This window comes from Epinephelus fuscoguttatus, linkage group LG18, assembly GCF_011397635.1.
Source record: "Epinephelus fuscoguttatus linkage group LG18, E.fuscoguttatus.final_Chr_v1".
In the NCBI taxonomy this organism is placed as follows: domain Eukaryota; kingdom Metazoa; phylum Chordata; class Actinopteri; order Perciformes; family Serranidae; genus Epinephelus; species Epinephelus fuscoguttatus.
The window spans coordinates 33,937,634-33,951,817 of NC_064769.1; the positions used below are offsets into that span (position 1 = coordinate 33,937,634).

General features: G+C 41.4%; 1 protein-coding gene across 4 annotated transcripts in view; it reads right to left on the reverse strand.

The window, feature by feature from the left end:
- The window catches only part of smad2 (SMAD family member 2), a 28,986-nt gene that overhangs the window by 8,200 nt on the left and 6,602 nt on the right, over positions 1 to 14,184 (reverse strand). For 2 of the 4 annotated variants that reach the window (XR_007451669.1, XM_049603644.1), the window contains exons 3-10: positions 7,178 to 7,267; positions 6,263 to 6,456; positions 5,903 to 6,037; positions 5,444 to 5,518; positions 5,259 to 5,312; positions 4,888 to 5,100; positions 3,359 to 3,496; positions 2,552 to 2,696 (exon numbers count right to left, since the gene is read on the reverse strand). Coding sequence is in view for 3 of the 4 variants with exons in the window: in XM_049603644.1 (XP_049459601.1) it covers positions 2,552 to 2,696; positions 3,359 to 3,496; positions 4,888 to 5,100; positions 5,259 to 5,312; positions 5,444 to 5,518; positions 5,903 to 6,037; positions 6,263 to 6,456; positions 7,178 to 7,267 (1,044 nt within the window). In the remaining variant the exon portion in view is untranslated. The remainder of the gene's footprint in view (positions 1 to 2,551; positions 2,697 to 3,358; positions 3,497 to 4,887; positions 5,101 to 5,258; positions 5,313 to 5,443; positions 5,519 to 5,902; positions 6,038 to 6,262; positions 6,457 to 7,177; positions 7,268 to 14,184) is intronic. The other 2 variants (XM_049603645.1, XM_049603646.1) reach the window with 2 other exon arrangements.

Sequence of the window (14,184 nt, forward strand, 5' to 3'; positions counted from 1 at the left end):
TCCAGCATGACCTCTTTCACGAGGACGCACAAATAAATTTCCCTGTGCCACTCTCTGATCTGACCAGACAACCTTGACAGAATGATGTGCTTAAGGGCTCATTTATGCTCAAAATTACATAGCCTTCTGTCTGTACTTTGCATTCATTTTGTCCATAATTGTGCCTGTTTTCTGACAGCTTTCAGATTCAGACGAAACGGAGTACTACTGCCAAAAATCTTGCATACTCCAAGTAAGATATGACCATAGGACATGATGAAGACATTTAAAAATTGTCTCTACGAAACAAATCGATGATACTATGAAGAGAATTGTCCGTCCACATTCAAACTTTTGACTCTGCCCTCTAGTGCCATCAGGTGGATGAATCTATGCCAACCAGGGTCCAAAACTAACTTTTGGTAAGTGAAATTTTTTACCAGCCAAGCAGATATTTTACCAGCCAACCAAATAAAATTTGCTTTTAAGTGTTGTAATTTGCTATCAGTATTATTTAGCATGTCATTTGGGTCTTGTATGCGATTCTCAATCAATATTTTAATAGTGTGCACTAATATTAGTAATAATGTATGCTAAAATATGAATAACTGTTTCAACAGTTAAGTGTAATATTTGGGTTAATAAATTCTGTAATATTCTTTCTACAGTGCAAAAAGAATCTTTCATTAAAGAATTTTACATGAATCACTGACTTCAGTCTCCTTTGGACAGTTGAGACATAAGATTTTAGCTCGACCAGACTGCAACAGCAGGGCCTGCCCTATATAAACATGAATGTCTGACCAGTGGTGGACAAAATATTCAACAATATGACTTAAGTGAAAGTAAAGATACTCTTGGTCAAATATTACTCCAATACAAGTGAAAGTTGTTCAGTCATTTTTTTTTTTTTTTTACTTAAGTGAATCTACACCAACCGATTAACATAATCATTAACATTGTCCTCCCCTGACAAGTAAAGAACAGTCGCTAAAGTGCAGTGAGGTTTGTGGACCGTTATCTGCCACAAAGAGAGAAATGTGAACGGCTCATTTCCCCTCTGACAAGCCACATACCTGTGTGCCGCCATGGCTTGGCTGTTCAGGTACTTTTGGGCAGTCATGACACCAACGAAAGAGGAAATTATTTGACCTGGAGCCGGGATTCTCCGTTGCCGGTAAGCCGTTATCTTGCGCCACGGAGCACTATGGCCGCCGTATTTGACAGGAATACGTATTCCTGTCCGCGTCTGTGTCTGTGACCCCCGTTCAACCCACAACCGGCGGGATTCGCATTTTGTCCTGCTGCTGGTTGAAATTTGTACTCGCACAGCGTGCTCCTGAATGATTTCTTTTGCTCACACAAAACTATTTTTAGTCACAAATGCATGTAACACACTTAACGTACGTGACCAGAGATCGTCTCTGCCTGAAATACACATTACTCTGCCAGGAAACCAGCCGATACCAGCATCATTCTCCAGTAACAGAAAAATGCATTTTTCGCTGGTAAAAAAAAAAAAACTCGCCAGAGTGGCGAGTGGTCTTAAAAATTTACCAGCCAGAGACAAAATCTACCCGTAACTGACGAGTGACGAGTGTTAGTTTTGGACCCTGATGCCACCATAAGGCAGAATTTATACTTCTGCGCTCAATCGACGCCATACCTGCGCAATTAGCTCGGCATCTACGTAGAGCCTACGGCATAGCCTGACATGCACCTCCCCAGAAATGTAAATGCGCATCACAGCAAACAGACCTCCAGTCTGTTTCTGTAAGCTGAAACCATTTCCCTCAGTGGAAACAAAGCTTGTATTTACTTTAATTTCACAGATAAGAAACAATAAATTGTGAAGACAATAAAGCCTCCATAAAAATAGCATTTTAAGTCTTGTGTGTGATTTATCCTGGCTTCATATGAGCAAAGGAAATCTCTGCTGGTCGCTAGGCTAATTTATACAATGTAAAATACCATAGGCTTGTGCTAATAACGTTAGCATGTTATATTTGTTTGGAAAACGTGTTTAGTATAAGACAGTTGTTTTATCAGTGAACCTTGTGACTTGTGATGGTGCCGAATTTTGTAACGTTACCTTTGTTAAATGTTGCTGTTGTCCCTGGCCTTATATGAGTAGAGGAAATAGTCTGCTAGCTGCTAGGCTAATTTATACAATGAAAAATATCATAGGCTTGTGCTAAAAACATTAGCATGTTGTATTTGTGGGGAAAATGTGTCCAGATAAAGACAAGTGTTTGTCTGTGAATGCTGCGAGTTATAGTGAAGCTGATTTGTGTACTTGTGTTTGAAATTGTCTCTATTAAGCCATGTTTAATGTGTGTTTAATGTGTGTTTTGAATGAACTAGACTTTACAGCAATTCACAGAAACCTCTGCCGCCGACTAGTATTTTGGAGGTGTAAATGCAGAGTGACACAGACACACCACCGCACAAGTATATATCCCCCTTAAAGGACACATGGAAGTATGTGGGCAGTGACGTTGAACATTTGAAATGAACATATCAATATTCACACATAAATAAAGTATAAATCAGCCTTAGGAGCGTAACATACCTGTACTCTGCCCCCCAGCCCTTGACGAAACTCATTCTGATGGTGCACATCCTGGTTAGTTGGTAGACTGCCTCAAACCCCTGATTGACTGACTGGGCCAGCAGCGCAGCAAACTCCTGGTTGTTAAAAATCTTCAGATTACAGCCTGAAAAAAGATGATGACAAAGAAGTATAGGTTAGAGAGAGTTAAATCAGACACAGAACACTTTTCTTTGTCTTGGTAGAGAAGAGTGGACAGGGAGAACACTGTGGACAGAAATGGAAAGATGTGGGTGATTTCAAAACCAGTGACTTAAAAAGTGAATTCACGCTGCCATTTTTGTGACAGTAACTTCAAAGCACAAAGCAGATGTCTTATGAGGTGTGGGTGTTTGTATGTTGGTGATTATTCTCCACGGGGCTGACAAGTCCGACCCCTGGATGTTTACAAGATCCCCGTTTTCTCTCAGTACAATTCTGTGTCTCAGTAATGATACTGTTCACACTGCTCATTTGGCCAGGAACGAAGCGTTCAAAGTTACATGGGCAAAGATGAGTCAGTGCGTGTGGGTGAGAGTCTGAGAAAAACTGTCACATTGTGGAGGGCATTAGTGCTCTTCCTCAAGCTTCACTTTATCAATACCAGGTGGGAAAAACTCATACCCACAATAGGTAGTGTTTCAATAGGAGCTCAAACCCTGTTTAAAAATAATTGTCTAAACAGCAGTTATGTGTTACTATCAAACTAGAGAGGAAGCTTTTTGTCAGTTGTGTATCATCCATCTGGCTCCAGAGGGAAAGGAGGAAACACTATTTATGTGTACAAACCTGGTGGTATCTTGCAGACTGTGGCAGGGTGCCAGCCGTATCGCTGGTTGCAGTTGGGACTCTGGACAAAAATGGCACTGTCACTGAGGCACTCGGCGAACACCTCCCCTCCAATGTAGTACAACCTTACACCACGACCTGCAGAGTGTGAGACAGGAGAAATGGGAAGGAAAAAAGGAATGAGGAGAAAGAGTGGAAGACATAAATCATGAAGAAGAAATCCTGAATTTTGTGCCATAGAAGTATCACATTTATTCAGCTGTTTATCCATCAATCCATCATCTGTAACCGTTTATCCTTTACAGGGTCACAGGGGGCTGGAGCCAATCCCAGCTGACACTGGGCAAGTGGCAGGGTACACCCTGGACAGATTGCTAGACGACCACAGGGCTGACACATGAGGCCATTACAACGGCTTTGCTTTTTCACACAAAACCAATCAGTCGATCCAATCAGAGCTGATCTGATCAGATGGATGGATGAGAGGAGCAGCTGTTTGTGAGTGAAAGCAACCTTTGGACCCAGGCACTGAAGGTTAAGTTTCACTCTTACTGTGCCTGCTCCGTCTATGGAACAAATAATAACCAAACAGTATATGTATATATTCCAGTAGCTCACCTAATGAGTGGTCCAGCACGAAAAATAGAACATGGAAACATGGCGACAGATGTTTTAATCGTGGCACACAGGCTTCATGCTGCCCCAGTGTTTTATTTTAGACAGCATGTGGCTTTCCAGAAGATGTGTGACAGGCATGATATGTTACAACAGCATCACTCTCTAGTGTGACATGTAACATTACTAACATTTCTAAACAATACCAGTGGCATAACATAGCAATTATAATCATTTGCCGCCCCTATTATATGGAGGCTGATATCGTCCTCTGCTTGGAGGGTAAGGAACTCCCGAACCTATACGTCTCTGCAATTTGCAGACGTTGTCAGTTGCTATTCTTCCTCTTTGAGTTAGCTGCTAACTGCTTTTTAAATCTCTTGGTGGTAGGTTGCACACATAACACATCGTCAAAATGTCATTTTTATGCAGACGCTGAAATGGGGCTCAGCAGCCCACTTAAAAGGTGAGACAACCCTGCGCGCCCATTCCATGTTGATACTTTTTGTAGAGAACAACGAGGCAGAATAACGTTGTAACAGTCCCACCTTGGACAGTCAGTGTAAAAAGGGCTACAGAGGCAGACCACCAGTCACGCTCACATTCACACCCACAGGCAAATTAGAGTCAACAATTACCCTAAACTGCATGTCTTTGCATTGTGGGAGAAAACCCACACTAACACATGGAAAACATGCAAACTCCACAAAGAAGGGCCTAAACCTGCCAGCAACAGTGCTGGCCACTGCACTACCATATTGCCCAAGTGTATTCTTAACAACATTTTAAAATCTCTGACCTACTGTATTACATCTCAGAGCCTTGACCTTTCATGATCCCCAAAGACACCACCATCCCTGCTCCACAGACTATAAGTGATAGGTTTTTGTATGTAGAAGTGCATGTACACGTACCTATATGTCTCCTTGTCATTTCAACAGTCGCGTTCCTGTTAACATTGCTGAGAAGCCCGAGACAGAAGCGTTCGGAGTTGGAGGGGTCGGTGAAGCCATCGACCGTCAGCGATGGCTGTGAGGCGTGGAACGTCTCTCCCACCCGCTGGTTTAGCTCATAGTAGGCTATCGAGCACCAGAAAGCGGGTTCACTGTAGGTAACCGGCTGAAGGTCTGAAAAGAAATCATGGAGAGGACATTTTACACACATTTGACAGCTTTTCCAGGCCCGAATTTGTGGACAACATTTTAAGGTAGAGGTCAATTTTCAGTGTGGCAAATAACAGTGTTTTCCAACTGTTAGAACTACCTTGACTTTACATTAGTCTTACCCAGGCCATGACTGACAGGTGACAGGGTGCTGGGTGACATTTCTGCTGGTGAGCCTGGGAGAGAAAAGACATATCACATAACACCGTTTTGTCATCTGTTTTACATTTAATGTGGAGATTGAGCTTGATTGATCTTCTGACCCTTAAGGCAGAATGTGCACTAGCACAAAACTCAACTAGTCTACCTGATTCCATACTTTGATTCATCTGTTGGTCGCTGGTCTCTCCATCTTCACTGATGTAGCCAGGTGGAGGAGTCTCTGTGAAAAGGTAGCACAACCACACAAAGAAACTGAGAAGAGAAACGCTGAAGTTACTGTGTGTTCCTGTAAGTCTACATTAAGGTTAGGCGTGTACGATGGCGAGAGTTCTCAATCTCGACCCCAGCCCGACGGTCCCAAAAAGGATAAAGGGTTGATCTGGGTTTGGAGCTCAGTATTTAATGTGATGACCTCAGATTGCTGGGGTTCAGTCTTCAACTCACAGCGGTCGGTTCAGTTCGGGTTATAATTTATTCTGCCCACTGAGAACTCTAATGATGACATGTACGGAAGGAACAAGCACCACAACTTTCTAGTGAAAGCAAATCTAGTTATCTTGTACGGCAGCTAAGGTAAGGAGTGAACACAACCCTGCAAACACACCTGGTATATAGTTATTCGGAGGGTCTATGCCGGCAGGGAAGTTGGTGTTTTCAGGGATGGAGTTTGTAAAGTCATCTAGAGGAGGAAGCTCTGTCAGAATCTCTGTGTGACGAGGCACCAACACGGGAGGCAGCACTGCGGAGATAAGAAAGTGTCACTCAAGACTGTATAATTAAATGCAGTGTGCTCATGCAATAACATTCTGATTCTTATACAGACACACACACACCAAAAAACGGAAAAATAAAGATAATAATCAGACTGGTTTCCACAACACAAAATGGCAAAACTAGAAGTGATAATAAAACTCGTCACAGAAACTTGCACAAATAGACATTCGCAGTTCCCGAGAGTCATTACCAGGCGTCTCCACTCTCTGGTAGTGGTAGGGATTGACACACACTTCATCCTTTTTGAGGTTGAAGGCGAACTGGCAGGAGTCGATGGCCCTCAGCTCGTGGTGGCTGTGGAGGTCGGGCCATCTCCACAGGCGGCAGTAGATGACGTGTGGCAGGCCCTTACGATGGGACACCTGGAGACGTCCATCTAACGACCTGAGTGGTTGGGAAAGAGGAGAGGTAACGGCTCAGAAATGTGCCCGAGTTTTGACAGGAGACAATTAACGAACAACCATGTGACCCTAGAATGTTTTAAAGATGGCGCCTCTATACATTCAGCAAAGTCTGAAGAAGAGCATTCAGCTCGAAACGTCACTTGTGGATGTGCTAATAAATTCCACTTAAGGGTCATTGTGCGGATCTTTTTTCATGTGTTTTATTGGTAACCAAGAAAGGCCATTAACTGGCCAACCAGTGGAATTCAGGATACTGGTTATGTTTTATGGCTAACTTTATTTTATGAGATTCATCAGCACAGTTGAGAAGAGCCATTGCACAACGTCCATAAACTACCGCTCTGAAATTAGCACCTTGGAAAACTCATCTTCATAAACTCAAAGCATCTCTATCACCACGTAACTCGTCTGAATTTATTTAGCTCCATTATTTCCTAACTGGCTGGATTATATTGAGCATTATTACATTAGTGACAGTGATAAGGTTTGCTGTAATGTAATCGCCTCTCATAATTCTGCCTGGAAGTCTTTGGGAGATCTTAAATAAACCAATAAGTGTCCACAGTCAGAGTGTAGTGATACTGAACATCACAGAATGAAAGATGATCATTAAAGCAACATGTGCGGAAATCTGCGGGAATAAAGAGATGGATAGAGACAGCTGACTCATTGTGTGTCTGAGTGCGTGTGAGTATATTCACCTGCTGTGGTCATGGTATCCGTACATGCCTGCAGAGTCCCACTGCTCTATCGTGTGGCCTGAGCCCAGACCCCAAAGATCTGAGCAATTACTACAGACACACAGACACACACACAGGACAAGTGCAAAAAGGATAAAAATGAAAGAAAACAGATGGTAAACATGAGGCGTTTCATTCCAAATTAGTAGGATGAAATCACAAACATGTGCAGTTGGTCTCTTATTGGCACGGAGGAGGGAAATGAAACGAACCGCCCTCTCGCTTTGCAATAAGAGACACTAACTGGATGGCAGGTGATCATGTGACAAATCCAAATCGGACATACAGTGATGTGGTGCAATCAGGTGATGCAGGGGGGAGACAGGATTGAATTGTGGCTTCCTCTTGAAACTTTTAGATGAAAGGTGATACCAGATTAATTTATCTTTCAATTCCTCTTTCCTGCTCTTATATGAGATCAAATGACCATTTGTATTTCAGTTGCTCAGCCCGTGTTAGGATGAATTCAGGATGAAAACTTTGATTTTCTTGCATGCCTCTGGTAAATGAAGAATCCCAAAGTGGAGAAAATTCTTGATGAATTTAAGTAAAAGTGGTCTGCTCTCACACAACTCGTGCAGTATAATCCTAGTCTCATTTTTCCAGTCGTATGCTCAGAATTTACCAAACAGACAGCTCTTTCCAAAGGGGAACTGAACTGAAAGTAAAACTTATATATAGCCCTGTTTCCACCGAGCAGTACAGGACAGTTCAGTTCAGTACGTTTTTTTTTCCGTTTCCACTGTTAAAAGTTGTGGATGGTACCAATGGAACTGCTCTGTACCGTCCCCATTTTTGGTCCCCCCTCTGTTGGGGTACCTAGCACACAGATCTGGTACTAAAAGGTGGAGCTATGAGTTGACGACGTGAACCAATCAGCACACCTTAAATTTCATTGTGACAACTCTGACCATTACTTTAGTTGTGAACTGCTTATATTCTAATCCTCACTCGGCGAAAAAAAAGCGTCGTGGAGCATTGTTCCTGTGGGCTCCAGCAACGCTAAACCCCTGAGCTTGCCTGAGAAGGACTAAATGCACAAAGCTGCTATTTTTAAATATCCCATGGAGAGAGACTCTCACTGCAGCCTGTTCTATTTTGTTCTGAAAGTGTTGGCGTGCAGCCTCGTTCTGTGGACGATAAACAAGGTGCAGACTGATAAAGGTGGAAATACAGTGAGTGCTGGACGGAGCAGTGAGTGACAACAACCCCGTCCACATTTAAGAGTACTGTTTGTGGTGGAAACACTAGCGTCTAGGTACCATGTCTGAAGGGTTACTGGTTATTGGTTCCAAAGGTACTATACTGAAAGTGTTTGATGGAAACGGGGCTTATACTCCCTTCAAAGCCAGACTCCATTGACAAAAACAGTCATTTTACATCCTTGAACACAGGAGCTGCCTCCATCCGTTAGTGTTATTGTGTGACTTTGGTAAACCTGAAGTAACCTTTTAAAACTCCAAAGTCATTGTGTTCAGTGAGGTCAAATTACTGTTTTTGTCAATGGAGTCTGGCTTTGAAGAGAGCACTGATAATCTTCCCTTTAATTTCGGCTCCCTGTTTGGTAAAGTTATCAGCGTACGTCTGGATAAATGAGACTTGGATTATACTGCACAAGTTGTGTGAGAGTTTGTAAACAGATGTTTTGATATAGTTTTGCTTTGCTGGATTCTTTGTTCACTGGAGGCATGCAAGAAAAGCAACATTTTTTTCATGAATTCAGTGTAACACTGGGTAAGGAAGTGATATACAAATTGGTAATGGGGGGTGAAGTATTTCTTAAAAGTTAAATAAGCTCCTGCAGCGCCTGATTGCACAATATATATCTTAATATACACATAGACATGGTTCACATTTCTGCAAATCATTATTAAGATATGAGAAGTGTGATGTGTCTACACAACAATGTGAATGAAGAAATAAAGATGTTTAATAGACTGTACGAAATGTGTCAAGACGTGACAACAGAAAAACCAGATACAACACAAATGTGTGTGTAAACTACACAGTGAGTGTATTAAAACACCTCCCGACTGCTAACATGATCTCTAAAGCTCTATGGGCATGTTGGATAGGAGAGGAGATTCTGCTGTCTGATCACAGCAAGACCTGTCTGTACAAGACCTGCTATCTCGACACTAATCAGCCTCCTCGAAGAGTTCTACAACTACCAGCCCCGTGTATCTCCAGACACAGCTAATGTCTTGCCTTCTTCCTTTCACACCACAGGGACACCAGTGTAGTCCCCACAATGTCTGTCAAAAGTCCTTCTTCCTGGCAAGACAATTGATCCTTTCACTAACTGTAAGTCACTAGCTGTGTTTTCATTTTCATTAAATTGTCAAGCAAATTTTAAGCAAACTTTTGGGATGTCACCAAAAAAGAAACGCAAATTGGACACATTCTGTCAAATAAACTGGGCTCCACAAGTTCATGATATAGACCAGTGGTTTTCAAACTTTCTGTACCCAAGACACACAAAAGGGGAGCCAAAATGTCAAGGCACACCTGTATTTATATCTGCACACAATAGCTTCTATAACGTGTGTTATCACTCTTATCACAACGTAAAAATAAGACAAAATACAACAGGTAGCTTCTGTGATCTCATCTACTTAAAGTTTTCCCCCTCTCTTTTCTTTCTGTGATAGGTCATCTTTGTTGGTGCTTTGTTGTCATTTGGCCCGGACAATAAAGCGATCCATTGTCCCGCCCACAAATGTCATCATCCCTCACACTGGCTGCCAATCAGGGCTTTGATGTGTCACACACTTCTATACCCAACGCGCGAATGGCAACAAATAGGTTCCCCATGAAGGTTTTTTAAATTCAAATCAATTAAAATTACATTTTTTAGCTAGAGTTTGCCTCTTTATTAGGAAATGGGTGCACACAACATACTGATTCAGTCAATTAAAAATGTATTCCTAACTTTTTGTATCAGCCCAGTTGAATACTGCAATAATAAGTGTGGTTATCACAAAATCGCACACCATTTGAGAACCACTGGTATAGACTACTCTTCACACATGGCTTTACTGCACATGTATACAGAGTAGAAGAAGTAAAGGTTGCGAACCGGAAACGAAACAAGCCGCCTTGGCCATCTAACCCATCTACTACAGAAACACAGATAGAGACCTTTGGGAATTTGTTTCAATTTGATCAGTTTTACTTGTTCTTTCATGTCAACCAGCATGTTTCATGCTGTCCAGACACAAAGACAAATTAATACAATGATACTGTAAGCTATTCTGTTGAGCTGCCTCTTGCCAAGGTGCTCTGAGTAAATTCAAGTTGAGCTGTTGTTGTGAAACATAAAAGCAGATGGAGAGAAGCTCTGATTTGGGTCTGTGTACTTCACGGCCATTTGTTTTTCATTTTGAAATAACAAATTGAAACACGGCAAACCAACCATTATCCGTTTTTTGTTTTGAAATGACCAAATGAAAAGGAAAAAAACGATCCGTCTCCTGTTTTTTATTTGATGATAAAGAAAAGAAAAACGGAAAACGGAAAATGAATCGTTATCATTATCCGTTATCATATTTAATTTGGGAATTTAAAGAAACTCCTCTCTCTATTTTTTGTTCTTCTCTGTGTCCAGTAAGTTGCATTCATGTGGTGTCGGAATAATCAGAAAAATGACTTTCCGACTGGGAAAATACACATGAACGCCCGCTCATGTCGGAAAAACAGGAGTTGCTGACTTGACTGAAATTGACGTCACTTTCACAGAAAACTGGCGGACGAAAAGGAACGTTTGGTCCATGGTAATAAAACTTTTTATTAATTCATGTATTGCATATCATTTTTTCCATTAGTTGCTGTCCATGTCGAGTGACCTAGATTAGTTAGAGAAGTTATTTATTAGCGTAACATGTCAGATAAAGCAATATTCTAGCAGTTATAGGAAGTGTACATGCTCTATATGTACATTTCATAGCTCTTATGTGCTCCACGAAGGACCCGTCAAGAGATGTGTCATCAGAGAGCGTCAGGCAGCACTGGGCCCTGGCCACAATATGTCTTTGGATGAATATGCAGGTTTTATTGCGTTAAATAGAAGAAATGGAATGTTCTGTGTTGATAGCTCGTGGTGAGGAATAGAGAAAGGAGTTTCCCACAGGTTTTTTTTTTTAAATTCCCAAATTAAATCGGATAACGGATAATGGATAACAATTTGTTTTCTGTTTTTCTTTTCTTTATTATCAAACAAAAAAAAACAGGAGACGGATCGGTATTTTCCTTTTTCTTTTGGTCATTTCAAAACAAAAAACGAATAATGGTTGGTTTTCCATGTTTCAATTTGTTATTTCGAAACGAATGGCGGCGAAGTACACGGACCGATTTGCTGCCATTGTGGAAAATATTAACGAGCTGCTGTCTTAGTTCACGCTGTTTCAGACTACGTAACCTCTGTGGATTTTTTTTTATTATTTGCACAAGTATGAGCGCAACTAATAAACCTTGGCAACAATTCTAATGCACGGGAAGACGCTGACAGCAGAAACAGCTGATCAGTCATGTGAGGTAAATGTTTGCTACATCAGAACTTATTCAGCAAAGGTGCTTCCATATCTTGTTTATCCGAACAACTCTTTTTCTACATAAGCAAAAAACACCCCACTTTTCGCGCAATTGAGGAAGATTTATACAAATGTGATGTTTCCATACAACATTTCTGATGCAATACTTCAAAGTGCACATGAGAATATTCTTATGAAAACATGGCTACTGTGGATAAAAGCTTAAAAGTTAGACTCATAAGTTATTTGCAAAACATCATGAGGGTATTTTGACCAATGTATGGCATTTTTACAGACATGAAATCTTTGTGTCTATCAGTGGTCATCCATAAGTAGTTAAAAGGCTACCTGTGCCTTGACTCAGTTGAGCTGTTGCACTCCTCTGTCTCATTTCTTACCTCTACTCAAACACAAATTTACAAAGCCTTTAACCTGCTATCTTCTGACAATCCTCCAGACAACTCTCTAACATCCTCCACCACCAAAAAAAGAAAAACAAATGAAACCTTGAAGAGCCAGAGCAATTTATCTTCAGCTTTTATCAACCTTACTTCTGTGTTCAAAGGGAAGTGAGCCGTACATCAAAGGCCTGGCATGCTTTTGCTGAAAACTACTGAATACTGTCACGGCAGGAGAGCTATTTCAACCAAGCCACTGCCAATCTGTGAAACATTGCATTAACAAGTAACACTTTTCTCCATATATTTCTGACACATATACTTCAGTTTAAACTCACTGATTCCAATGTTTAGCATCAAATAGAGAGAGGACTGCGTTCTTATTGTGGCCTCTAGTTAATTCAAGAACAGCAGGAAACCAAATATTGAAAGATTGAAAGATTAACTGCCTTAATTATTGATTGCTTTTGCACAAACCTAAGAAGCAAATCAAACAAGTAGGTGCCATGACTCATCGAGTTGAAAGAACATAAGCCATATGGTCCAAACCCTGAAACACGAGATAACATTTTTCCATCTTGCACCTTTGGAGATAGAAGACAGCGGCAGAATTCAAGTGAATGCCTAACAAGATCCCCCGTGAACTTATCAGCACCACTTCAGAAGCTGCTATCTAGCCTTCATTCCTCAGAGTGAGGAAACACAGAGGCCTGGCGTCTTGGCATCAGACACTCAAGCCTCACATGGTTCCACTTCTGTACTTTTTTACCCATACATTTACAGTATTTCTCCAACTTCCCATTTCCTCAACAAGAACACTTTCAGATATACTGCAAAACCCAGAAAGTTGGTTTCCAAGTAGAACCAAAAAGTGGCACATTTTCCTTGACCTGAAGTGCAAACTACGACAACGTCAATGGGCATGTCATATTCTGCAAGTTGGTGAGAGGGTGGAGTCTTGCACGTAATAGTCTTCTACATCTTCTTATCATTAATAGTTGGTCCAGGCTTGGTTTCAAATAAAAACAACAGTTTGTGATAACAGGTTATCAATGTAGGGCTGCCCCCTAATAGCGGACCAAACGTTAGTCAACGCGAAAGGTTATTAGTCGGCAAAATTTCATTGGTCACTTAGTCTAATAAAAAAAAAAAAAAAAAAAAGAAAGTGAAACTCTATTAGGAGCTGTGGTTCGTCAAAATAAATCAGAACTTATTTGACTGGACCATGTGGGAATTTAATTTGAAAAGACAGACACAGTAAGTGGACAAGATCAGCAGTCAGACAGGAGTCACATTTCAAACCAATCACAGCCGACTTCTTCTGTAAATATTCAGTCTGATAAATACGGAAAGGTTGATCGTGTTAGTGCAGGGCTACCCAGAGTTTTACATCTGTCCCACGGACGATAGGCCTACACACTTATAAACAGCTCCTGGAAGAAGATCAGCTCAAGATCAGCACAAGAGTAGCACCCTGCGTCCGACCTGCGTTAAAGACGCAGCATGTGTACGGCTCCTAATTTCCAGGGCTGGTACCTGCGGTTATTCCACAGGCTAGTTAATAACATGTCGGGCAGGAAATCCAAAGTGTGGGATCATTTTGAGAAGGTGAAGGACGAACCCAAGGTGATATGTAAACTCATCTTCATTGGTCGACTACAAACATGACGTATCATCTGAAACATGGAAGTAGCTACATGCCCATTAGCCCACAGCGTCATTAACAGGCGGCTCGCTCAGTGTGTGACGTGCACTTGGAGATAAAATATAGGCCTATATTAATGAAGGTTCATTAGTACGGTTTTGTATTTCTCTGTAATGTAGCACAGTGTTAACAATGTTACTGATACTATTCTTTCTCACACCTTCAACTCAAACCACCAAAATATATCATTTAATCATTACATTCACATCAGAAACCTGTTGATGGCCCTAAATGACGACTATTGGTCGACTAGGAAAATTCTTAGTTTGGGGGCAGCCCTAAATCAATGCAATCCCTCATCTCGCTACTACAGATCCCATCCACTGTGTATTAAGC